Raw genomic sequence first — 23,833 nt, 5'->3', positions numbered from 1 at the left:
TTCCACCAGGTGGGTGTTGGGTGAAATTAAAAGCCTTTCCTGGTTCTCAGTTCAGGTATCAGGTAAAACATTTGAACTTCAGCACTCCCTAGAATACAGATGAAATGACAAGCGATTAAAAATATCTCTTGTACTCATTAGTCAGTTTAAAACTTGAGGCTAGTGCCTCTGTGCTTATTTTCTCTTCCCTTTTTTTCCCCATCAGTCCCTCTGGTCTCCTACAACTTGGTTGGCAGAAATTTTTTACTAGTCTCTCATAATGAAGTGAATGAATTTGAATGTGCTGAGGATCGGAGGTCAACAACAGTGATATTTCAGAGGCATTACCTATAGAATGCTACGGGATCACTTCTTTCTTCACCTGTTCCTATTCCATGTATTATTTCTACTGTTGCTTTAAGAGTCCTTTTGCATTTTGACTGTTCTCTGCCATAATTTGGGGTGGGATATAGTCTATGTGGTAGTTTCAATTTCTAGTCTTTCAGAATGCCATTAAATTCAGTTGAATCTCCCTTGCCCCTCTTTCCATCACCCCATGGCTCTGTTTTACTGTGCATTTACTGACCCACCTGCTTCTCAAATCAGCCAGGATACTAATCACTAAAGTAGCATTCTGGTATTATTATTATTATTTTTTTTTTTGCGGTACACAGGCCTCTCACTGTTGTGGCCTCTCCCACTGCGGAGCACAGGCGCCGGACGCGCAGGCTCAGCGGCCCATGGCTCATGGGCCCAGCCGCTCCGCGGCATGTGGGATCTTCCCGGACCGGGGCACGAACCCGTGTCCCCTGCATTGGCAGGCGGACTCCCCGCCACTGTGCCACCAGGGAAGCCCTCTGGTAGTATTTTTATTGTGTGGTTTGTATAACTCAAAGTTAAATACTAAACCAGGATTGAATGTGCAGACATTGAGTGCTTGTATTATGTTGTTTTTTAAAAAATACATTTATTTATTTATTTGTTTTTGTTTTTGGCTGTGTTGGGTCTTCGTTGCTGCACACGGGCTTTCTATAGTTGCGGCGAGCGGGGACTACTCTTCGTTGCCGTGCGCGGACTTCTCATTGTCGTGGCTTCTCTTGTTGTGGAGCACGGGCTCCAGGTGCGCAGGCTTCAGTAGTTGTGGCACGTGGGCTCAGTAGTTGTGGCTCGTGGGCTCTAGAGCGCAGGCTCAGTATTGTGGCACACGGGCTTAGTTGCTCCGCGGCATGTGGGATCTTCCCTGGCCAGGGCTCGAACCCGTGTCCCCTGTACTGGCAGGTGGATTCTTAGCCACTGTGCCACCAGGGAAGCCCTATTCTGTTTTTTAAAATACTCGATTTCTGGTGAATTCATCTGGGGTGTAGCACCCAGTTTTTACAGAGTTTCTGTTAGGTCATGTTTGGGGTTTGGAGATTATATTTATCTGAGATGAGACCACGTCCTTTCTGAGTTTAGTCTCTGTTGCAAACCCTGCCTCACCAACTGAGGTTCAATTCCAATGTTTCCCAATTCCCAAGTATTCAGTTCTCTGACAGTCTGTATTTCTGCTGATCCAAGATAAAAACATCGTTCCACAGTCCTTAAAAAAAAATACTCCACCTGTGGCTCTGTAATAGAGATAATCTCATAGCAAAAATCCAGACGGCAGTAAGTCACCTCAACCTTAATTACTCATGTGAGGAGAGAGGATAGGAAATTGACTTGATGCTGTTTCTGCAATTTAAAAGAATTCTTTTAATTCTTAAAGAATTAAATTTATGCATAGCATTTCTGGCGCTGTCTCGTTTTCACAACACTTTTAGGAATGAATCTCTTTTACCAAACCGTTTTTATGTGGCTTGGCGTAACGTGCCCTTTTGACGGTGTTTGCAATCTCAGTTATGTTTTGGTAAAACATATGTTTTGTTAACATCAAGCTTAGTTTCCATACTCCAGAGGATATCTGGGGGGAGAAAAACGGACGAAGTCCTTGGGAATCACCCAGGCAGTGGCTGAGAGCCACCTGCTATCAACAGTTGACCACAGGCCACCCAGTGTTGGTATCCAAGTTTATTCTTTGGTCCAGTGACACATTGATTTCCCTCGTAGAGATGGTTTTCGGAGCTTACAAAGTGAGGGACTGAAAGTAAAATTATACGTGGCTAGAATGCATGTTCTTTTTCATATACTCCAAATTAGAAACATTATTATCGTTGATGGAGTATGCAGACATGACATAGAATAATACATTGTGGGGAAGCATTGAGACATGGATTTGCCTTATGATTAAAACCTCAACGTCTCCATTAAGAGAAATTTGGAATAAAAAACTCAGGGATGACTTGCTGACAATTGAATATCTCCTTATTCTAGTGGGTGATTGAATTCATAGAATGCACTTGGTCTGGAGATTCGTAATCCCTGGTCACCTCTTGATTATATGGGTAAAATTTCCATACTACTGGGGTTTTGAACTGGAAAGTCTGCTCATTGACTTTGACCGTGGATTAAACCTGGCAATGCATGCCGTCCTCACAGGGGTCCTAGATGTTTCTTCAAGGTGCAGGTCATAGCAGAAGTCAGGAGAGACTCCGAGCAATAAAGTTGTGCAATTGTAAAATGAGCTACCCAGCAGGATGGTGGCAAGCATTGTGACAGCCGAGGCAGGGGGTTAAATGTTTTCTCTGTATTGACTTGTCAGGTGAATAGTTTTGCCCTTTACTTCAAAGGAGGGGGCAAAAAAGATGAATCCAAGAGATATGAACACAGATATGAACCCTCTTAACTTCCATCTCCCTGGCCCATCACAGTGATGCATAAGGGCACCATCCTGAGTTCAGCCATCTCCCTTCTCTAGCCTGAACCCTACACCTGGACTCTTTAAGTCCCAACGTCTTTCCTTTTCCACTGGGAACTTTCTCCTCCAATTTGTTTCCTTCCGTATCCTGTACCTTGGACAGAAGAAAGCCCTTCTCCCTCCGGGAAAGTCCTCATCCTGGAATGAGTGCTAGCTCAGGATCATGATACCTAGAGCCCAGAGGGAGCAAGGGGGCACCTGCCCAGGCAGCTGGATCAGCCATCACCATCCACCATCACCAGCCTTCACCATCACCTGGGTGCCAAGGTGCTGTCACCCCTACAGCCCTCGCCGCTAGCTCTCCCGCAGTCTTTCTGTTGGTCTCAAGTTTTGACTATGAATGTTACCTCCATATGAGATCGGAGTTTGTGCTCACTCATGCCTGCCTGTATCGGTCCCAGAGCTAATCTGAATCTTTTGAATGAATGATGAAAGAAGATAACTCATATAGCTTTAAACGTGAGTCTCATTACTGATCACTCTGTTGTGTACTAGGAAATACTATTTTCAAATCAATATTTTAGTTATTTTGTGAATCGGGTAGTTACTTTGTTTTGTGTTTTTCAGCTAAAAGCTTTACTTGGCTAATTGTAAACATGTCAGACATGTCACAGTATTTAATGAGCCATCTTTTAAAACATTTCTTCTTTGTTTAGTATGAAATCCCCAAATACAATAGTGGCCAGGGCTCTTTGGGCTTCTAGGAGGTTCGGCTGTCATTTTAAAAAAAAACAGAAAACAAAAACAAGAAAATGAACGTGAAACCAAAAAAAAAAAAAACTCACAAGGGTGAAAATGATTTGTGCTAGGAAGAAAAGCAAGGGCAGTTGCTAAGAGCAGAAAATGGTCCCATTTACTGGGTCTCTGGTACAGGAGGTGAGTGATAGGGAGTAAGGTTAAAGAAGCAGTTTGGGAGAAAGTTGGGCAAGGCTTTGAAAAAGGAGATCAGATGTCAGGACTCATACTTTGGGCAGCAGGGAGCTGCTCAGTGTTTTGAGCCTTTAAGAGAAGTGACCAGAAAAAGTTATGATGCCTGAAGCATGTTGCAAAGATGAAACTGAAAGACGAAAGGTTGGAGGTAATAAATCAAATTAGGAGATATTTTTGTGTGGGTTTTTTTTTGGTGTTTGTTTGTTCGTTTGTTTTTGGCAATAGTCTTGGAAGGCAGTAGAGATCTAGATCAACGCGGAGGCGGTGAGAACAGAGAAACCAGTCAAAGAACTACTAAGGTTTGACATTTACGTGTCTTGGCTAACGGTTTGGATTTGGGGGACGGAGAGTGTACAGTTTCCTATTGATTCGGTAACAAATTACCACAAACCTGATGGCTGGAAACAACACTGGCGGTCATCAGTCTGACACTGGTCTCCCTGGGCTGTCATCAAGGTATCTGCAGGGCTGTATTCCTTTTGGAGGCTCTAGAGGATAATCTGTTTGTCGACCTTCTCTAGCTTCTGGAGGCTTCTCACATCCCTTGGCTTGTGGCCTCCTATATTCAAAGCCAGCAATAGCTTGTCAAGTCTCTTTCACGTGGCATCATCTGACTCTACTCTTTTGCCTCCCATTTCCACATTTAAAGACCTTCGTGATTACATTGAGTCCACCTGGACGGTCCAGGCTAATCCCCTTGTCTCAAGGTCAGCTGCTTGACAACTTTAAATCCATCTGCAACCTGAACTCCCCTTTGCCTTGTAACCTAAAACATCCACAGGTGTCAGGTGTGAGGATGTGGCCAGCCTTCAGGGGGCCGTTATTCTGCCTGCCTCAGAAAGGGAGGAGTAGAAAATGAGGCGGGTCTCTGACTTGTGCTGATCAGGAGAATGGGAGTGCCATGAGGAGAGAGCAGGAGGCCTGGGAGGCACAGGGGTTTGGGAGGGAAGCTGAGGAGTCCCATGAGATGCACGCTCTGAGTTGAAGCGCATACAGTAAATGAAGCAAGGTACTGTCAGTGCTGAACTGAGATTCTGAAAAGAGACGGCGCTGCAAGACATGAGCCTAGGTGTCAGACAAAGCAGTACGTGGATCAAGCTGGATGGCTATTGGATGGAAGGCTGGCTGGCCCTTTTGAAAACACCTAGGCTTTGCTTAGCTGGAGGAGAGAGAGGAAAGTCAGAAAAGCCCCATCTCAGTGCTACACAGAATGAGGGGTGGGAGTGGAGGTAAAGGAGCAAGGGGGGACGTGTGGAAAATAAATATCCATTTACTCGGTTTCCATTTTTTTTCGCTTGTCTGTAAAGCTTTTGATTTCTCCATCAATATATTTTTAATTTTAATATATTTTATATTATATATTTTATATATATATATATATATATATATTTTTTTTTTCGGCATGTGGGCCTCTCACTGCTATGGCCTCTCCCGTTGCGGAGCACAGGCTCCGGACGCGCAGGTCCAGTGGCCATGGCTCACGGGCCCAGCCACTCTGCAGCATGTGGGATCTTCCCGGACCGGGGGCACGAACCCGTGTCCCCTGCATCGGCAGGCGGACTCCCAGCCACTGCGCCACCAGGGAAGCCCTCAGTTTCCATTTTAAAGAAGTGCTTTCCTTCGACGTCTTGAATCTATAAGAAAGTTTCTTGAAAAGATGTCTGGTGCCCAGTGCTTCCGAGTGTCCAGAGCTTAACTGCATCCTGTGACCAAAGACTTGGCTGCTGAGGGATGTGATTGGAGTGAATTGGAGGGAACATCTGTGGACACTCACCCAGGGACACACAGCTATAGCAGAGCTGCAGATCATCCCGCATTATCTGGCCACCCACGCAACTCTCTCCTCTCATTCACTGTTCTGTGCCCTGTTCTGAACCACAAACGGTGGACGAGTAGAGGTGTGAGCTGTGAATTGTTTCTGTCCCCAGTTTGTTGCGAGGCTTCCCATGATGACCGACATCCTCCTCTGAATGAGAACCAATCAGCCCGTTCAGAAAAATGTTGAGCTATAGCATTTCCTGACAATGATATGCACGTGTGATTTCCTTCCATTGTAGTGAAAGCTAAGAATCTCTCTCTCTCCCTCTCTCCCTCTCTCCCTCTCTCCCTCTCTCCCTCTCTCCCTCTCTCCCTCTCTCCCTCTCTCCCTCTCTCCCTCTCTCCCTCTCTCCTTCCCTCCCTCCCTCCCTCCCTCCCTCCCTCCCTCCCTCCTAACATTTGGCACACAATCTACCCCTACTCTCACACCTCTGTGTGCTTGGTGAAACCCCTGTTCATCTTGAAAACCCACGTGCGTGTTGCCTCCTTCAGGAAGCTTCCCCATTCTCTTCTCCCCCAGTCTTTGGCGCGTGTCTTTTGTCATGCTGGAAAACCATTTGTATGTTCTCTCCCCTGATAGACCAGAAGATCGCTGTGGGTAGGCGGGGCAGGTGTTACCATTGCTTGTCCCGGGACTCAGCACCTAGAGGGACTTCAGTATTTGGTGAAAGAATGAATGGCATTTTCATTTCTCAAAAAAAGATTTTAAAGAAAGCTAGACAATAAACCATGCTATTTTTTTTAAGGTGGAAGAATGGCATGCATGCTTAGTAGTAATTTATTGTTGAGTAGTTTAACAAGAATATCGCTACCATGGCAAAATCTGGATAAAAGTAGTAAAAATGAGATCCGCTGTAGATATCAAATCAAAATCCCTTCCTTTCTGGCAGCACAGAGGCCAAAGTTTCAGAAAATTGGCTCAACCTCACTTTGCATCTAGATATTTTGTCATCACTTAATAGAATTAACCAGCATTTACAGCGTAGAGACTTGCATAAAGCCCCACGCCAAGTGCTAGGGCAATAAAAGAAAAAAGGTCCAGTTCTGAGCAGCTGCTCTTAAATCATTCTTACGTAAATTGCCCCTGAGCACTTGACTCACATCGTGTCCATTGATGTCAGGGTGAAATCCCATCGCATGGCATTTCCCGTTAGCACTCGAAACTTGTACACGCTTGTCGAAGTCTCACTCTCCCGGTGTGGCCGTTGTTGCCGGCGCAGCATTTTATTCATACTTTTTGAGAGTGCTTTCCATTTCTCTTTTGGCTGGCTGGACATGTTTCTCTCTTCTGAAACACGGGTCAGCACAATAAGCTCCGCACGCCAAATCCAGCTTGCTACCTGCTTTTTGTAAATGTGATTCCATTGGACAGCCGTGATCTTTCATTTCTGCTTTTGCGTGCTACAGTGGCAAATTTGAGTAATTGCAACAGAGAGTGTCTGTCCTGCAATGCCAAAGATATTTACTGTCTTGGCCTTGGTACAAAAACTTTGCTGACCTCTGTTCTCATATTTTTGAGAGATTCTTGAAAGCAAGGGTTATGTTTTATGCTTTTTGGTTTCGTCCCCAACATCAGTACTTTGTATTAACCCCACCAACGAATGTCCGGGTCTTACTGTGTGCGAGGCACTGTTCCCGGTGCTGGCTGTACATCCCTCAAAGAGCAAAAGAGAGTCTCTGCTCTCGTAGAGCTGATATTCTAATGCTGGGGCCATGGGGAGAGACAGAGCAGTGAACAAACTAATACACTATGTCGGCGATGCACGTCATAGAAGAAAACAAACCGAGATGGGGGAAGAAGGGTTGCCGCGATGGGTGGGTGGGTGGTTGGTTGTGGTGGTCTTAGGGGAATCGCTTTCATGTGGGTTCACAGAGAAGGTGACATCGGAGCGGAGACTCATTCCAACGACCTTGCCAAGGGGAGACAGGACGTGCGTGGCGTGCTTGAGGAATCACAAGGAGACCATGTGCCCAGAGCAGAACAAGGGGTAGCGTGGGAGGAAATGAGGTCACTGTCTGAGTCTGTGTTTTCTGGGGCTGGTTTTATTCTGGTGAATTTCTTCCTGAGTGAGATGGGAAACCCCTGGAGGGTAGAGCAGAGGCGAGGCAGGCTCTGTCGTGTTTTAACAGGCTCAGGCTTCCGAATGGAGGATAGACTGTGGGCGCGGGGCGGGGTGGGGGGGGGGAGGGGCAAGACTGAGCAGAAGCCAGGAGACCATTTAGAAAAAATACTGCGATCATCCAGGTAGGAGAGGATGTTTGTTGGCTTCGTCCACGATCATAGAAAGGGGAAGAGGAGGAAGCCAGGAGCCAGCTCAGTGCTTGGTATTCGGTAAATGTCTCTTGAATAAAATGTCAGCATTTCCATCGGGGTCGGCAGCGTCATCACCTCTAGAAATTCTGATTGCACTGCTCCGGGATGGAATTCTAGCACCTGCCTAAAAATACAATCGTCAAAACTCTCCAGGCATAGTTGACGCTCAGCCCCCTGTTGAGATCCATCGGTAGGTGTTTCTGTTTCACCTGAGCACGAAGCAGACCAAAGGGGCTACCTTTTTCCTTTACATGCTTCTGATGGGAAGTGAGAAGAAATTTGATGTAGAGAGAATTCTGTTTTTCCATGATGAACCAAAATGATGATTAATAGGTAAAACCTTTCCATTTCTTCCAGGCTATTTGTGTAGGAAGGGTTGGCCGGAACCAAGCGGGGCTGGTAAGTTTCTCACAACAGCAGCCCTGGGGTTTCCACTGTAGGTTGTGGAAAGATGAGAAACCTTTAATATTTCAAATCTCTGCTGCCCATTTATCCTTTCTTACGTAGTTAGCATTAGCGGATGGCTGGAGAGGTCTTTTAAGATGAAGCCAGCAGCCCTTTAAGTTGTAACAAGCTTAGCACATACTTTACACTTTTAATGATCAGTTACCGTTCAGTTGATAGCAAGATGAGCATTAGTTTAAGCACAGCACCCCATGGTATTTCTGAGGGATGCTATTTCAGAGAGGGTCAGGGCATTCTAGAAATTGCGAATTTTGTAAATAAATGGAGGTGTGAATACAAAAAGGCTGATTGTCAGAATCACTAAACATAGCTTTGGATGTGAAGCCTTCCTATGAATCAGGCTGAGAAAATCCCCCCGGAGTGTGATTTGAACCTTGCATCTACCGGGTGAACTGAACGGTTCTCCCACCGCCCGCAGTGGGCTGCATCTAATATGCCTGTCACTGTTGCGCAGACCTCTGCTAATGGCCTTGAAAGGGAGAAGGTTCAAAGAGGCTTGGTTCCCAGGCCTGCTAATGAGCACGAGGCCTCTTCCCTCTTAATGAGCAGGGGTTTATGTGGGATTCTTTGCCCTGCCCTTTTGAAAGGGGAGGCAGGCGAGAGTTCACAAAAGCAGCAAGTCTTCCTGGCGAGGGGAGCGTGCAGCTGGGCCACCCGAAGGCCGCCTGGAGGGGAGCAACAAAGCTGCCGGAGGTCGTGCCCGGGCCAACGTGGCCCTGCGTGTGAGGCTGGACCTCCTGCTAGCCCGGCCTGTCGCTGGCGACAGTGACAAGCCCTTGATGGGAGATTTCAGCCCGGGAGGGCTGTGCAGGGTCCCTCGGCAGCCCTTGTAAATCTCCTCGGAGGAGTGCCACTGCCTTCAACTGCTTTCTCAACTGTAATCGTCCCCACTGTTACAACTTAGCAAATGAATATTGCAGCCACGAAAATCCTTGTTCTAATGAACTATGTCGTTATTAGTCATTGGTCCCCAAGCTCACCGCAGCCGCTGAAAAGGCCCCCAGATATTTTTCTTTGCTTCCCTCTGCCCACCCACGTCCCACCGCTGGATCAAACAATAGAATTATTCAGAAGAGTAACAAACGCATGCCAGAAACGTTGCCTTTATCACAATCATCTTTGTGAAAGTCACGGTTTTTTCTCGGGAATGTATTTTGGAAACTGACATCCCCTGCTGAAGCATTATCCTTACCCCTGAAATCACGCGTTTGATTTCATACACATTTCATGCCCATTTCTACAATAAGTGCCCTTCTCCTTCTCTGAAGCCTGGTTCGGTACGGCAGAGCAGAGGCCCTTAAAACACATATACTTAACATGTAAGTTCATAAATTCAAAGTTATGAAACACTCCGTAGTTGATTAATTAATGTTTCTACATTTTCATTTTCAACACAAGGAAAACTTGGCCATGGCACCGTAAGATTATTGTGATTAGATATGGAAATTACAGTTTCAAGAACTTGCCAGTTTGGAGCGAGAACCTTTAAAGAACAAAATCGCAAAAAAAAAAAAAAAAAAAAAAAAAAAAAAAAAAACCGCTTTCAGTGACGGGAACCTTGAGGAAATGTTAGCTGGTCTGCTGGCTTAGAGTGTTTCCCCACACCCCCCCAATTTCCCCAGTGAATAGAGAGAGAATTATTTGGAATGTACACACATTTACCCTTCCGTGACCTGTGTTGGGAATTATTCTGAGATGTAGTCAAAGCTGACAGCCCCGCATGGCTGACCCCCCTCGCGCCTAATCAAATCTTACGTTCTGTTTCCAGATAGCTGATCAGCTTCCTTGGATTTTGCTGATGACCCAGGAGAGCTTTGCCTGAAGATGGAAACACTGGAGTCGGAGCTGACCTGCCCTATTTGTCTGGAGCTCTTTGAGGACCCTCTTCTGCTCCCCTGCGCACACAGCCTCTGCTTCAACTGCGCCCACCGCATCCTGGTGTCACACTGCGCCACCAACGAGTCCGTGGAGTCCATCACTGCCTTCCAGTGCCCCACCTGCCGACATGTCATCACGCTCAGCCAGCGAGGTCTAGACGGGCTCAAGCGCAACGTCACCCTGCAGAACATCATCGACAGGTTCCAGAAAGCTTCGGTGAGCGGGCCCAATTCCCCCAGCGAGACCCGCCGGGAGCGGCCGTTCGACGCCAACAGCATGACTTCGGCCGAGAAAGTCCTCTGCCAGTTCTGTGACCAGGATCCTGCCCAAGACGCCGTGAAGACCTGTGTCACTTGCGAAGTGTCCTACTGTGACGAGTGCCTGAAAGCCACTCACCCGAACAAGAAACCCTTTACGGGCCACCGTCTGATTGAGCCCATCCCGGACTCGCACATTCGGGGGCTGATGTGCCTGGAGCACGAGGATGAGAAGGTGAATATGTACTGCGTGACCGATGACCAGTTAATCTGTGCCTTGTGTAAACTGGTCGGGCGGCACCGAGACCATCAGGTGGCAGCTTTGAGTGAGCGCTATGACAAATTGAAGGTTAGTCCGATCCGCCTTAAGCCGAACCCCTTTCTGCCAGCAAATGTCATGGAAAGAAAAAGTATATTCACTGCTAGCTACGTGGCAGGTGAAGGTTTTCTCTTCGCCTTTGTTATCTGATTCGTTATAGCACGTCTTTTTGGCAGCCTAGCCGTGTTACACAATAAGGGTGTCTTGTAAAAGTTGACTGCCGCTTGTAATGTTAGCGTTGTCAAGGTGAGGGCGAATTCTGAAAAATCTGGATCATTTTCAATCCTTGCAGTTGAGAGAGAGCGAGAGAGAACGAGAGCGTGCGCGCGTGGGAAGGAATGGCGGATGAAATCTGGGTTTGGGCATTTTGGGGGCGTTTACTTTCCTTACTCATCAGGGAAAACTCATTTCACTTGCATCGTACCTGTATCTAGTTACTGCCCAAACAGAAGAATAGAAGGAGAAATGCCTATAGCAAATGTGGGATTTTAGAGGACACGTGACCTTTTATTCCTTGTGTAAATGATATCCAGCGTATTGGTGAAGTAGTGTCCCGATCGTCTCGGGTTTCACGAAAGAATTCCTTTGCGTGGAGGCTTTTTATGCCATAAGGTTACAGGCAAGAATGTTTGAACTTCACTTTTAACATGAATTAGGAGCCAAACTCCACCTCAGGGAATGATAATTAATATGACTATACGTCAGATTTTAAAAATCACTCTCTAAATATGGAGAGAAGGCACCAGGGAAGAAATAAGGCAGGCCTCCAGGTGTCTGTTCATCTGCGGGCGACGGTGGGTCTAATTATTGCAAACTCAGCCCAGAGAGTTTGCTCTGATCATGAGACGCTCTGTCTGCTCCGTTCCCCAGCTAATTTTAGGTAACAAGATGCCAATTAAAAGGAAAGGAAGTATAAATTAAGAGCTTTGCGTAAATATATACCGAAGTCCTTCCTCTCAGGACAAACACACACTGTGTTGAGCAAACAAAATGAATCACATGATCCAAAGTATTACCGCTCAGAGCTCATCACCACGTCTCACAAATGGTTCCTATCACTTCTCGGCGCTGATGGGGGCTTGTGTTTACCAGGACCACGTAGTTTCTTTGGGGGATGCTGGGATGAATGCGCCACATCTGTGATGTGGTGGCTGTTTCTTGGTATGCTGAGGGAGTTTGGCATGCCGAAGTGAATCCTTGCTTCCAGACGTCACTTGGGGGGCAAAAGCATCACCTGGGCGGCATGCCTCAGTCAGAGTGAGGTGACTAGTATAAAACCATCTTTAGAAAGCTGAGCCAGAGGATCGAGGTGATACAGACAAGGGAAGACAGATGCTGCCTGGTTTCCTAGTGTCGCGCACGAAGGTAGCCAAAAACACGCCTCCAGAGTTCTTAATAGCAAAGGCAGTGCGTGTGAGAATTGTGCTGCTAAAACAAATTCTTCAGAGATTGCTGTGGCTATCAAATTTTAGAAACCAAGGTGATCCCTCCACCCTTTTTTGGTGGGGGACAGAATATTTAGGATGATTGAACATAGGTGGGTTTTTTTTCCTTTTTTTAAAAATTGAAGTATGGTTGATTTGCAATGTTGTGTTAGTTTCAGATGCACAGCAGAGTGATCCAGTTATATATTTTCTTTTTCAGATTCTTTTCCCTTTTAGGTTATTACAGAATATTGAGTAGAGTTCCTGGTGCTATACAGTACGTCCTTGTTGCTTACCTATTTTATATATAGTAGTGTGTATCTGTTAATCCCAAACTCCTCATTTATCACCCCCCCATGACCACCTTTCCCCTTTGGTAACCGTAAGTTGGTTTCCAAGGACCTAGGTGTTTTTGCTTTCCGAAACGTAAAGCTGCCAGATCGGTTTTTTTATTCAAAAAATGTTCCTTCAGTTGGCTTGACACTACCTTTAATGACCGTTTGTCAAAGCACCACAATGAGGTTCCGTATTCAGCAGCTCCCAGACTTGATATTTAAACCTGATCCTCGAGTTCTTCTCATGACTTGTGTACCATCACAGAGGAGTTCTTAGTTATTTACATCTCCAAATTTTAGAGGAGACACTTTTAATGCCCTAGCCATTTTTGTGATGAAAATGAAACTCTTCAATTAAGAGCCCTGCACACTTGTCTAATCAAGCCAGTGGGTTAGCGGTCATTTTATACTGTTACCGGGAGGGCCTGAGAATTAATGATCTAGTGGATTTTATCTTCTAATTACAGAAATATAAGCATATAAACAGCACCCAGTGCACCAAAACACACTTATAGCCGCTCAACAAAATATGCTTATAAGTACTTATTTACAGCCATTTCACAAAATGTGCTTATGAGCATTTAAACAAATAACATGCTAGCATAGCCTGTTTGTTCTAAAACATGCCACTTAGGTTAGAATTTTAAAAAATCACAGAATAGATGACATTTGGGTGCCTATGGTACTTCAAAACCTAAGTACAATATAAACATTGAATTTTTGAAGAAAGCAATAGCATACTGAAAGGACCAAAACCAAGAAAGGGTATTTTTGTTAATTACTTTGATCTGAAAAAGTAAATGTGTTTTTTTTTCTTTTGGTTTATTAGCCATTTTTTTAAATGTCTTCATTGGGGTATAATTGCTTTACAATGGTGTGTTAGTTTCTGCTGTATAACAAAGTGAATCAGCTATACATATACATATATCCCCATATCCCCTCCCTCTTGCGTCTCCCTCTCACCCTCCCTATCCCACCCCTCTAGGTGGTCACAGAGCACCGAGCTGATCTCCCTTGTGCTATGCGGCTGCTTCCCACTAGCTGTCTATTTTACATTTGGTAGTGTATATATGTCCATGCCACTCTCTCACTTCGTCCCAGCTTACCCTTCCCCCTCCCCGTGTCCTCAAGTCCATTCTCTACGTCTGTGTCTCTATTCCTGTCCTGCCCCTAGGTTCATCAGGTAAATGTGTTCTTTTAATGTATTTTCCTGAGGCTTTAGCATCTCGTACAGAAATGGATTTGTGATGATGTGGAAACACAAAGCATGTAGGAATTTGAGGATGCTTTCATTGATAACATGATAGATTTGTTTTAGTTAATTGAATATGTAAGGATTCAGGTGTCTGCTGTTTGAAAATGTTTTTTTTTTACTTCTGTTAGTAAAAGTCCATTATTTGAAGAGGGGGAATTCTGCAGTGATTATGAAGAAGAATTATTTCTTGCAATAACACTCAACTTTGAGGGACATTTTTTGCTCACATGAACTCTCAGTGTACGTGTGTTGATATAGAGGATTGGAATATACTTTTGTACGTTACACCTTTTTTTCTAGACACAAAGGGAAAAAAACATTTAAAAATTCCAGCATGTAGAATTCATGCAAGCAAAATCTTTCACATCATTTGAAATAGCATCAGGAATCTAATGCTTTCAGAAACTATGCATTGGGAAGTACTCTTAAAATATTGAAGCAAAGAGAAAACTAACCCAGCATTTCCTGAACTCTGTTTTTTTTTTTTTTTTTTTTTTTTAAGCTAGCAACAAACCACTTTAATTCAATTGAAATGACATTTTCTCAAACCAAATCTACTTTTTTTTTTTAAGAAGATATTGGGGGTAGGAGTTTATTAATTAATTAATTTATTTTTGCTGTGTTGGGTCTTCATTTCTGTGCGAGGGCTTTCTCTAGTTGTGGCAAGCAGGGGCCACTCTTCATCGCGGTGCGCGGGCCTTTCACTATCGCGGCCTCTCTTGTTGCGGAGCACAGGCTCCAGACGCGCAGGCTCAGTAGTTGTGGCTCACGGGCCTAGTTGCTCCGTGGCACGTGGGATCTTCCCGGACCAGGGCTCGAACCCGTGTCCCCTGCATCAGCAGGTGGACTCTCAACCACTGCGCCACCAGGGAAGCCCCCTGAACTCTGTTTTAAGATAAAAAGAGAAAAGTCTTCCTGACAAATGCATAAGTCTCTAAATGGAGCATATCATAATGTGCACCTTTTCACATCATTTTGATTGAATTTTAAGAAGCCTCTCAGTCCTCCAAACTTGGATCAAAAGTTTGATTTGTGAACCGCATAACATGTAAGAGAATTTAATAGAACGCATTCCGGAGTTTTCGAGGAATTACGATGCAGTAATTTCTTTTCCTCTGTTCCAGCATACAGTGTTGGAGCTCTTGTTTCTTTCCTCTAGTTACACCTATAAAAATACACAAACCAAGAAAAACTGACCTTTCCTTGCCCTTCAATTTCAGCATAGTCAGACTTCAAGTTAGCTGAAACTGAAGTTGCAAATCATTGTTTTGCTTTTCTGACTCTAATTGGCCTTCTGTTGGCCTAGGGAGTTTATTTGTAAAAAAAAAAAAAAAAAAAAACAAAAAAAAACCCCTTTCAATGGATCATCCCATTGTAATTTTATAATAGTGTGATAAAGGTTCCAATTAAATCTCAGCCTTCCTGTGTAGCCCTTCTCATCTGGAGGTGAAGACATGGGATTTCACTCTTCAGCGTCATTTATAGATCATAAGGGTCTATATTTTTTAAAGTCTTGTACTTAATTTGCCGTTGGGGAAGTTGTAAGTAGATACTGAGCTAGACTTTTTCCTTTTTCCGAGTTTCTATAGATTGTTTCTTCTCTGAAAATAGTAGCCGGTTTAGTGCAGGTTCCAGTGAAAGGGTGTGTGTGTTGCATACATATGTGGATAGAGGCCAGGGTTGCTGCTGCATCCTACAGGGTGCAGGATGGGTGCTCCCACATAGACTTGTCTGGTCCCAAATCTCAATAGTGCCCAGGCTGAGAAACCTTCATCTGTGAGAATTTAGTGTTTGTCACCGTATGAATTTGCCACGACTGCCACAACAAGGAACCACAAACTAGGTGGCCTAAAGGAAAGAAATGTATTGTCTTACAGTTCTGGGGTCCAGCAGAGTTGATTCCTTTTGAGGGCTGTGAGGGAAGAGCGGATTCTAGGCGCCTCTCCTTGGGTTGTAGGTGGCTGTCTTCTCCCTGTGTCTCTTCACATGGCATTCTCCCGCTGTGCCTGTCTTTGTGTTCAGATTTCCCCTTCTTGGCATAATTTTTTTTTTTCCTGGCCGTGCCGCGAGGCATGCGGGATCTTAGTTCCCCGACCAGGGATGGAACCCAGGCCCCCTGCAGTGGAAGCGCAGAGTCTTAACCACTGGACCGCCAGGGAAGCCCCAGATTTCCCCTTCTTAAAAGGACACCAGTCATATTGGATTAAGGGCCCACTTCAGTACAGTATGATCTCATCACAGCCAGTTAGAGCTGCAATGACCTTATTCCTAAATAAGGTTCCATTCTGAAGTATTTGGGATTAGGACTTCAACATGTGAAATTTTAGGGGCCACAGTCCCACCCATAACAGTCGCTCCAGTGTATACCTAGTTACCCAGTCAGCTGAACGCACGCTATGTCCCCCTCAAGAATCTAAGCACCCTGAGTTAGGCAGAGACCTTTGGCTCTCACTGTACCATCACCCACCTAAGACTGACCACAGGGTCTTGCAGATAATGAATTCCCAATAGATACTTGTCAGCGGCTTCAGTGATGATCAGCTGTTAACACTACATGGAAACTTAAATGCCATTCCTAATAATGTTGCAGATACTCATCCGTAAACACGATAAAGAATTCTATAAGAGAATTTCTAAATGAGAGCACAGCCAGATATTACATTATATTTTATCCAGCTGGATGTGAATCATTATTTGGGTCTGTATTGCATTTCACTGGTTTAAATTTAATGGTGTGAATTTTGATAAACTAGATCTCAAATACTCGTAGAACAACTCACCTTTGTTTTATGCGCCTATGTGATGGACACTTGATAGATCCATTATACCTACCATTTCCTTTATCCTCCCATTAACCGTATTTGACATATGGGTTTTTATTTATTTTATTTATTTATTTTTGGCTGCGTTGGGTGTTCGTTGCTGCGCGCGGGCTTTCTCTAGTTGGGGCGAGCGGGGCCTACTCTTCGTTGCGGTGCGCGGGCTTCTCATTGCGGTGGCTTCTCTTGTTGTGGAGCACGGGCTCTAGGCGTGCGGGCTTCAGTAGTTGTGTCACGTGGGCTCAGTAGCTGTGGCTTGCGGGCTCTAGAGCGCAGGCTCAGTAGTTGTGGCACACGGGCTTAGTTGCTCCGCAGCATGTGGGATCTTCCTTCCCTGGCCAGGGCTTGAACCCGTGTCCCCTGCATTGGCAGGCGGATTCTTAACCACTGCGCCACCAGGGAAGCCCTGACATATGGGGTTTTTTGAGAGGTCACGCAAAAGTAAGTTAATATATGCTGCATAAATGAAGGCAATATGAACAGAAACGGTCTCTCTCCTTCACGGAGCTTAAAGTTTAGCAGAGAGTGCCGGCGGGTGAACATTTCCTCTGGTGGTGGTGGAAGGAGGCACGCTGCCCAAAGCAGGGACGACACCAACCCCAGACCTGAGAGATGGAGAAAGGCTTCCTGGAATAAGGGCCATTTCACCTACCATTGCCAAGCTGTTTATTAGAAAACAATGTTGAATTTACTAGATGTCCGTGGATTGTTCGGTATCATTCTTTTTTTATTTTTCCCACTTACCATAGATTGGTATCAGTCATTCTTTTTTGTTTTTCCCACTTACCACATCCCTTGTGCAACCCCTGTATCTTTTTTCAGACTAGTTCACAATAATTCTAGGCTAGATTTTAATCTAACGTGTAGATATACCTTATGACATTTTGTCACACGATGCTACTGGGGATATGTGAACTTCAGACACATGTCTTCCAACATGTTTTGGTTATATGAGGTCTCACCAGTTCCAACTGGCCCCTTCAAATTGTGATTCTGCTTGGACTTATTGCATGGGAACATTTCTTTAGTCTGCAATATATTTTTTAAAACTTCCCATGTGATGAAATACAGTTTCCAAATATTTGTCAAATATGTTAAACCTATATTTTAATTTTCTTAGTTGGGTACAAAAACTATTTATGATATATGGAGTAAAAGAAAACATCTCTAGGGATATGTTCTTAACAGTAAGTTTAAGGCTCCATCTTTCTCCTCTCTCCTTCTCATCTGCCTATTCCCCCTGAGGAGTCTCCTCTCCCTCCTTCAACTGCAGATAGGAATGTCTTATTGCCTGATGATTTATTGTTATTGGAATCATTTTTGAGAAGCTCAGAGAGTTCTGGGATATGCACAGACAAGTACGCAAGGTACCTTTTAGTCACATGGCTGTGGAAACAAATGTAGTCTTGGAACCTGTTGCTTAGCTTAAGTTCCTCTGTAAAACAGGGCTAATAATGTACTTACTTGCGTAGAATCATGGAAAAACAAGATAAAATGTTTCATGTAAACCCTCAGCCTTGTGCCTGGCAATATATTATAACGTAAAAATACTGTAAGAAACCAGGGGGTTAGAATGGCATGATGGTTAAGGTGTGGAATTTGGAGGCAGACCACCTGCCAATTATTTTTTTTTCTTTCTTAATTTTTATTTATTTTTGGCTGCGTTGGGTCTTTGTTGCTGCGCGCGGGCTTTCTCTAGTGGTGGCGAGCGGGAGCTACTCTTCGTTGCGGTGCGCGGGCTTCTCACTGCGGTGGCTTCTCTTGTTGCGGAGCACGGGCTCTAGGCGCGCGGGCTTCAGTAGTTGTGGCATGCGGGCTCAGTAGTTGTGGCACACGGGCTCAGTCGTTGTGGCGCGCGGACTTAGTTGCTCTGCGGCATGCGGGATCTTCGAGGACCAGGGCTCGAACCCGTGTCCCCTGCATGGGCAGGCGGATTCTTAACCACTGTGCCACCAGGGAAGCCCCGCCAATTATTTTTTAACCAGTGCTTGTGTTATTTGCGTGTGAGGTAAGAGTCCACGTTGTCGCTTTCATGGGCTTTGTAGTTCTGTGTCTCAAGCACCTGGCGAAGGGCGGGGGCGTGACAGTGAATAAATGCTTGTTGATGGCCAGGTGTGGGATTGATGGGTTAGAGGCGTGTTTCGGGATTCGGGGGAGGAAGAGCCAGCTCTGGGTTTGAGTAGACAAGAAACCGTGCTTCAGGGTGGTGGGCTCTAAGCCGCCGTGACAGATGGGTGGATTATGCATCAAAGAAGAAGAGCAAGGCGTTCCTCAGGAGTGAGGCCAGCAGAGACCTGTTGGCAGGAATCCGCAAGACAGTTTAGGGATTCTAGACAATGCTGGCTAGAGCCCAGGTTGCCGATGGAGCGGCCAGGAGGGAGGATGTCGGGAGAGTCTTGTTGGGGGAAGAGTTTGAGTCTTTGAGTGCCAGGTTAAGGGTTTGGGGCAATTTTCCTCTTCTTTATAGCGTAACACTGAAGGAGTTTGGTTTTTGTGAGAGAGGCTGATGTCATGTAGATTTTCTGAAGGCAAGGTCAAATGAGGATATCAGAAAGATTAGGGTCATTGTGTCCACAGAAGAAACAGAAGGGGGAAAAGATGTTCACATTACTTTAGATTTTGTGGTCTGTTTTTTAATGTGCAAAATGAAGTAGTGTCATAGGTGAAAACCTCCCACACTCAACAGAAACATGCAAATAGGTAAGAGTCAGTTTCTTGTCCTTGAAGACCCAGGATCAATAGGAGTGGTCACTGATGAGTGGCTCTTGGGTCCAGACATAAATGTGATTCTTTTCCTGCTCCCCTAGTGCAGCGACATACTGGTGACCACGTGTCCTTATTTCTTCTGGCTTTTTGATCCACTTATAAGGAGGTTGCTGTTCAAGCCTCTGAACGCCTACCACAGACTTCAGGAATGTTTTAGAGCCGGATGCAGCATTGAAGGGCGTGTTCTTGCATCCCCATTGCGCAGATGAGGAAATTGGGGCTGACAGTGGTAAGAGGGGTGAGCCCACGTCACCTGGGGAGAGGACTTTGAGCTAGGACTAGAACACAGTTTCCCGCTGCCCAGTTGTTCTGTGTCTCTTCGGCTACTTCTTCTCCAGCTAACAGTGCATTGCCTTTCAAGTGGTTCCGTCATTTCCGAGGTTTCCTTTGAGGTTTGGAGCCTTAACTCAGCGATTTTACACACACAGCTGGCCGGGCTGTAGGCCACCATCATGGACGGTGGATGGTGCCTCTAGGGCCACCAGAAAAGCTGCCTTAAGATATCTCCACGCCAACATTTTCTCCAGTTGAGCCAGCGTAGACTGGGTTGTCTTGAAGGGCCAGATCTCATGCCAGGAGCTGAGTTCACACACATGGCCCCCAGGTGACCTTGGGGACACCTCAGAGGAAAGGAGATACTCGTGTGGAAACTAATGAATTGTCCTTGAAGCTTCTTCCATGGGCTCACCGATTTCCCTCATAGGGTAATTTTTTTCCTGAATGTCTTAATATACAGTTAACTGCTTAATTTTATTTAAATATATAAAGTGGGTAAATGTTAAGTGAGGAGTATCTATTTGTGCATGGTATTTGAATTTAAGTTGAAAAGTTCTGAAAGAACACAATTCGTGTTGATCAGTCAGAGTTAAAGCTAGCAGGATTTGCTGAAATTACATTAACTAAATATTTCATTTTTTAAAGGCTGTGATATTCAGAATTCTCTTTCATCCTCTATCACTGACAAATCATAAATTAGGTTCTTCTTAGAAAGGCTGGCAAATTTTTGGACACTGGATAGGTAAAATAATAAGGAGAACACAAGTGGCCTGAGGAGGTGAATGTGGCTAAAGATTGGATATATTCTCAGTACGTGACATTCTGGAAAAATCTGATAAAACTATCAATCCACTTACAAAATCCACTTAAAACTTAATTCACTTTACGTTTTAGACTTTTGGGCACGATACTTAAGGACTTTGCCTACCCATGAGGATAGCTTTTAAGCTGACAGAGGAGAATACATTTTGCATTTCTCATCAGAAAAGAAAATGCTTGTAAAGTGCCTAGCCTTGTGATTGGCACATAGTAAACGTTCCACGAGCATGAGGTATTATTATATCTGGGCATTTACTGTTACAATAAAGGCTTCATTGGTGTAATCCGATCGTGGATTTCCTGACAGTATCATAAATTACTTAGTGGTTATAGGGTCTATTTGTGTTTCTGGCTGCCATGGGAAATTTTGAACAACCCTCTGAGGAATTATAATTGGGTGGCAACTTTGATTTGTCCTTCTTTTTAAACCAAGCTAAGTAGTAAAATGGACTTTTAAGAAGCAGTGAGCGGTGGACTGAAAGAAATGGCTTTAAAAACAAGCAGCGTTTTGAAGTCCAGGGGGACGAGCTAGTCTTTCATGTTCCTGCTTTATTGGATGGAATCAGCACCCCAGGTGTTGACAGAGGACTCCAGCTGTTTCCGAGGAAAGAGAAGCTGGCATTCGGGTTTATGCCATGACTGTCACATTTCGACACAGATAAGACAGATGAGACAAATATAGGTGACATGACAGGCGGGCAGCCTGGGCCAATCACAAGCTCAGTTGGCCAGCTTTGCTTTTTGTTGTAGATTGCCTTGGGTGTGTGAACGAAGGATGGAGCAAGGTGGCCCTGGGCTCTGCGTTGGCAGCTGTCTCCCTTAGAATAGGAAGAAGGAGGGGCTTCACTGTTGGATGGGGCTGGGGGAGGAGGAAAGCTCTGAAGCGAAGGAGCTTGTAGACGGAGGGGAAGGCCTTCGGCCGCTCCACTGTAGCGGCCCTGGGTGTTCTGTGCCATTGCGGCAGAATGGATAGAGCAACGTGGTCATCGTCTCCCTCCTCCCTTGTATCTCCTTTACTGCTTGCTGGGGAGAACAGTCAGGCAAATAACAGCTTCTATCCATGGGGATAGATTGGGTTCTTATTACTGAAACGATATGGAAAGCCTGAAAATCTTCTACCCCCTTTGTGTCTTTATAAATGATCTTCCCCATCTGCTTTGTCAAATCCTCCTTTGAAAGAAAGAGAGAGAGGAGAAGAGAGAAGAAAAGAAAAAAGAAAAGAGAAGAAAAGAGGGGCTTCCCTGAAGGCACAGTGGTTAAGAATCCGCCTGCCAATGCAGGGGACATGAGTTCGAGCCCTGGTCTGGGAAGATCCCACATGCCGCGGAGCAACTAAGCCTGTGCGCCACAACTACTGAGCCTGCGCTCTAGAGCCCGCGAGCCGCAGCTACTGAGCCCGTGTGCTACAACTACTGAAGCCCACGTGCCTAGAGCCCGTGCTCCGCAACAAGAGAAGCCACCACAATGAGAAGCCCGCGCACGGCAATGAAGAGCGACCCCCGCTCGCCGCAACTATAGAAAACCTGCGCACAGCAACGAAGACCCAACACACAAAAATAAATATAAATAAATAAATAAATTTATAAAAAGAAAAGGACCCATATTTATTCACCTAAAGGATATTTGTGTTTAGCTAATGAGATAAGCCCTGGATAAACTCTGGGAATTCAGAAATGAGTCACAAAGACACGTCATTGCTTTCATGGTCTAGACATAATTATAACTGTGATAAGAGTCTAGAAAAGGGTTATGAAAAGAGTCCATGAAACTCAATCCATGAGATAGTTTTTAATATGACTTATTGTCCAAAATTGCTGACTTACGTGTTGCTCTCTGGAAATTGCCTAATTCCAAAAGCCGAAGGGAAAACACATGTCAAGGAAAAGCAGTGTTCAGAGAGGACAACAGTGACATTCGCACCATGCAGCCCTCTGCAGTGGCAGTCAGGGCAACATAGGAGGACTCCAGTCCGTGAAAAAATCTGGGCCAGACCCTTGCTTATTAAAGGTCCGCCGATCACGGGCTGAACTGCTAGCCGTTCTCACGTGCTTTCCTCAGAGGTCTCCGTTTCCTTCCTGACCGGGGCTCATAGGTCGGGTGCATATCCAGGCAAGGGAGCAGTTTATGTCATTTCCACAGTGGAAGGACCCATCTCTAGGAAGACGCTGTGAGAGGCCACTGGAGGAAAGGCTGTTGTGTGGCCAAGCCAGCTGGGGAGCTGGCTTTATCTGTTAGGGAATTTTTACCAACTTAGGTGTTAGGATGAACATGCTGGCCTGGTAGAGAGGTTTATTTCTCGGTCCTTTGACCCTTTATGTGGCTGTCCAGAGCTTAGCTGCTCTTCGTTGGTGGCGTCAGATTTAAGGCTGAGAGGAGTGAAACGGGCAGGCTTTCCGACTCATGCTCAGTATGGCCTATCGCTTCTGGAATATCGAGGAGACCCAAGGTCCCCATACAAACTCCACCCAGGAGGGAAGTGCTTTTCTTGCCCCTGGATTGCTGAATAAAGCACTGGAGGGTCCCAGCCGACGAGGATGTCACCCATTTATAGTGTTCAGCTCGTCAAATAAAGTGGTTCCAGTTTCTCTTTTATTCTAGAAATTCATCTGGAAACGTATTAGGCAAGGCCATCACGCTGCCTTTGTACCTCTAGAAAACAGTCGTGTAGGTCAGGGCTGTGGAGTGGTAAGGGAGGGAGATTCTCTTTCAAGATGCTGCTTGAAGTTGTTTTCAGATGTGGTTCAAGGGTATTTGCTTATTCAACACTGAGAACCAGCTATTACCAAGAGGAATAACTAGCATTTGTAAATCTCCACATTGACAGTTTGATCAGTATTATTTGATCCTTGGAACAGCCACGTGTCCCCTGCAAAAATATGGGAATGATAATACCTGCTCATTAGGGATCTTGGGAGGATTAAATGAGATAATATAGGTCCAAGTGTCTAGCTCAGTGTCTAGTGGGTGGGGAAAGCTCCTTAATCACTTGGAACGTGAGGTCATGGAAATTAAATAGCATTAACTATGGTTAGAGAAATCTGAGTTTGGGGGCTCGGACCCAGGGACCCCATCCTGCCCCGAACTAATCATCACCTATGATTAAGGCAGAAAGAACTATGGCCCAAACATGCCACACTTCAAAAAAGTAATGAGAAGGAAAAAGAGCTTGGGTGATGGAGAGACAAAGTGCTTTTGCCTTAACTTCTGACACAAGGGCTCCCTGGACTAAGCAAAGAAATTTCCTTTAAAGTGGTAACTAGATTGAAGCTGATCCGTTTTCCATTCTAATACAAATAATGGAGTAAAAATACAAAAATGAAATACGGAAATCCATGTGGAATAA

At 45.2% G+C, this 23,833-nt stretch overlaps 1 protein-coding gene and 1 long non-coding RNA gene across 13 annotated transcripts in view; one reads left to right on the top strand and one right to left on the bottom strand.

Annotated features, from left to right (window-relative positions):
* The window catches only part of MID1 (midline 1), a 677,015-nt gene that overhangs the window by 513,869 nt on the left and 139,313 nt on the right, over positions 1-23,833 (top strand). For 9 of the 12 annotated variants that reach the window (XM_033420201.2, XM_033420193.2, XM_049704925.1 and 6 more), the window contains one exon: positions 10,111-10,826. In XM_033420201.2, coding sequence (XP_033276092.2) covers positions 10,167-10,826 — 660 coding nt within the window. In that variant the 5' untranslated portion in view covers positions 10,111-10,166. Of the gene's footprint in view, positions 1-7,447; positions 7,896-7,938; positions 8,068-10,110; positions 10,827-23,833 lie in introns of those variants that run through there. The other 3 variants (XM_049704928.1, XM_049704926.1, XM_004265418.3) reach the window with 3 other exon arrangements.
* LOC125963093 (uncharacterized) lies at positions 7,724-10,236 on the bottom strand. The gene is made up of 2 exons (XR_007474885.1): positions 10,098-10,236; positions 7,724-8,311 (listed from the first exon to the last, which is right to left on the bottom strand). It is a non-coding gene; the product is annotated as an uncharacterized LOC125963093 (long non-coding RNA).

This window comes from Orcinus orca, chromosome X (assembly GCF_937001465.1).
Source record: "Orcinus orca chromosome X, mOrcOrc1.1, whole genome shotgun sequence".
Classification (NCBI taxonomy): domain Eukaryota; kingdom Metazoa; phylum Chordata; class Mammalia; order Artiodactyla; family Delphinidae; genus Orcinus; species Orcinus orca.
This window is presented reverse-complemented; position numbering and strand designations above follow the sequence as displayed.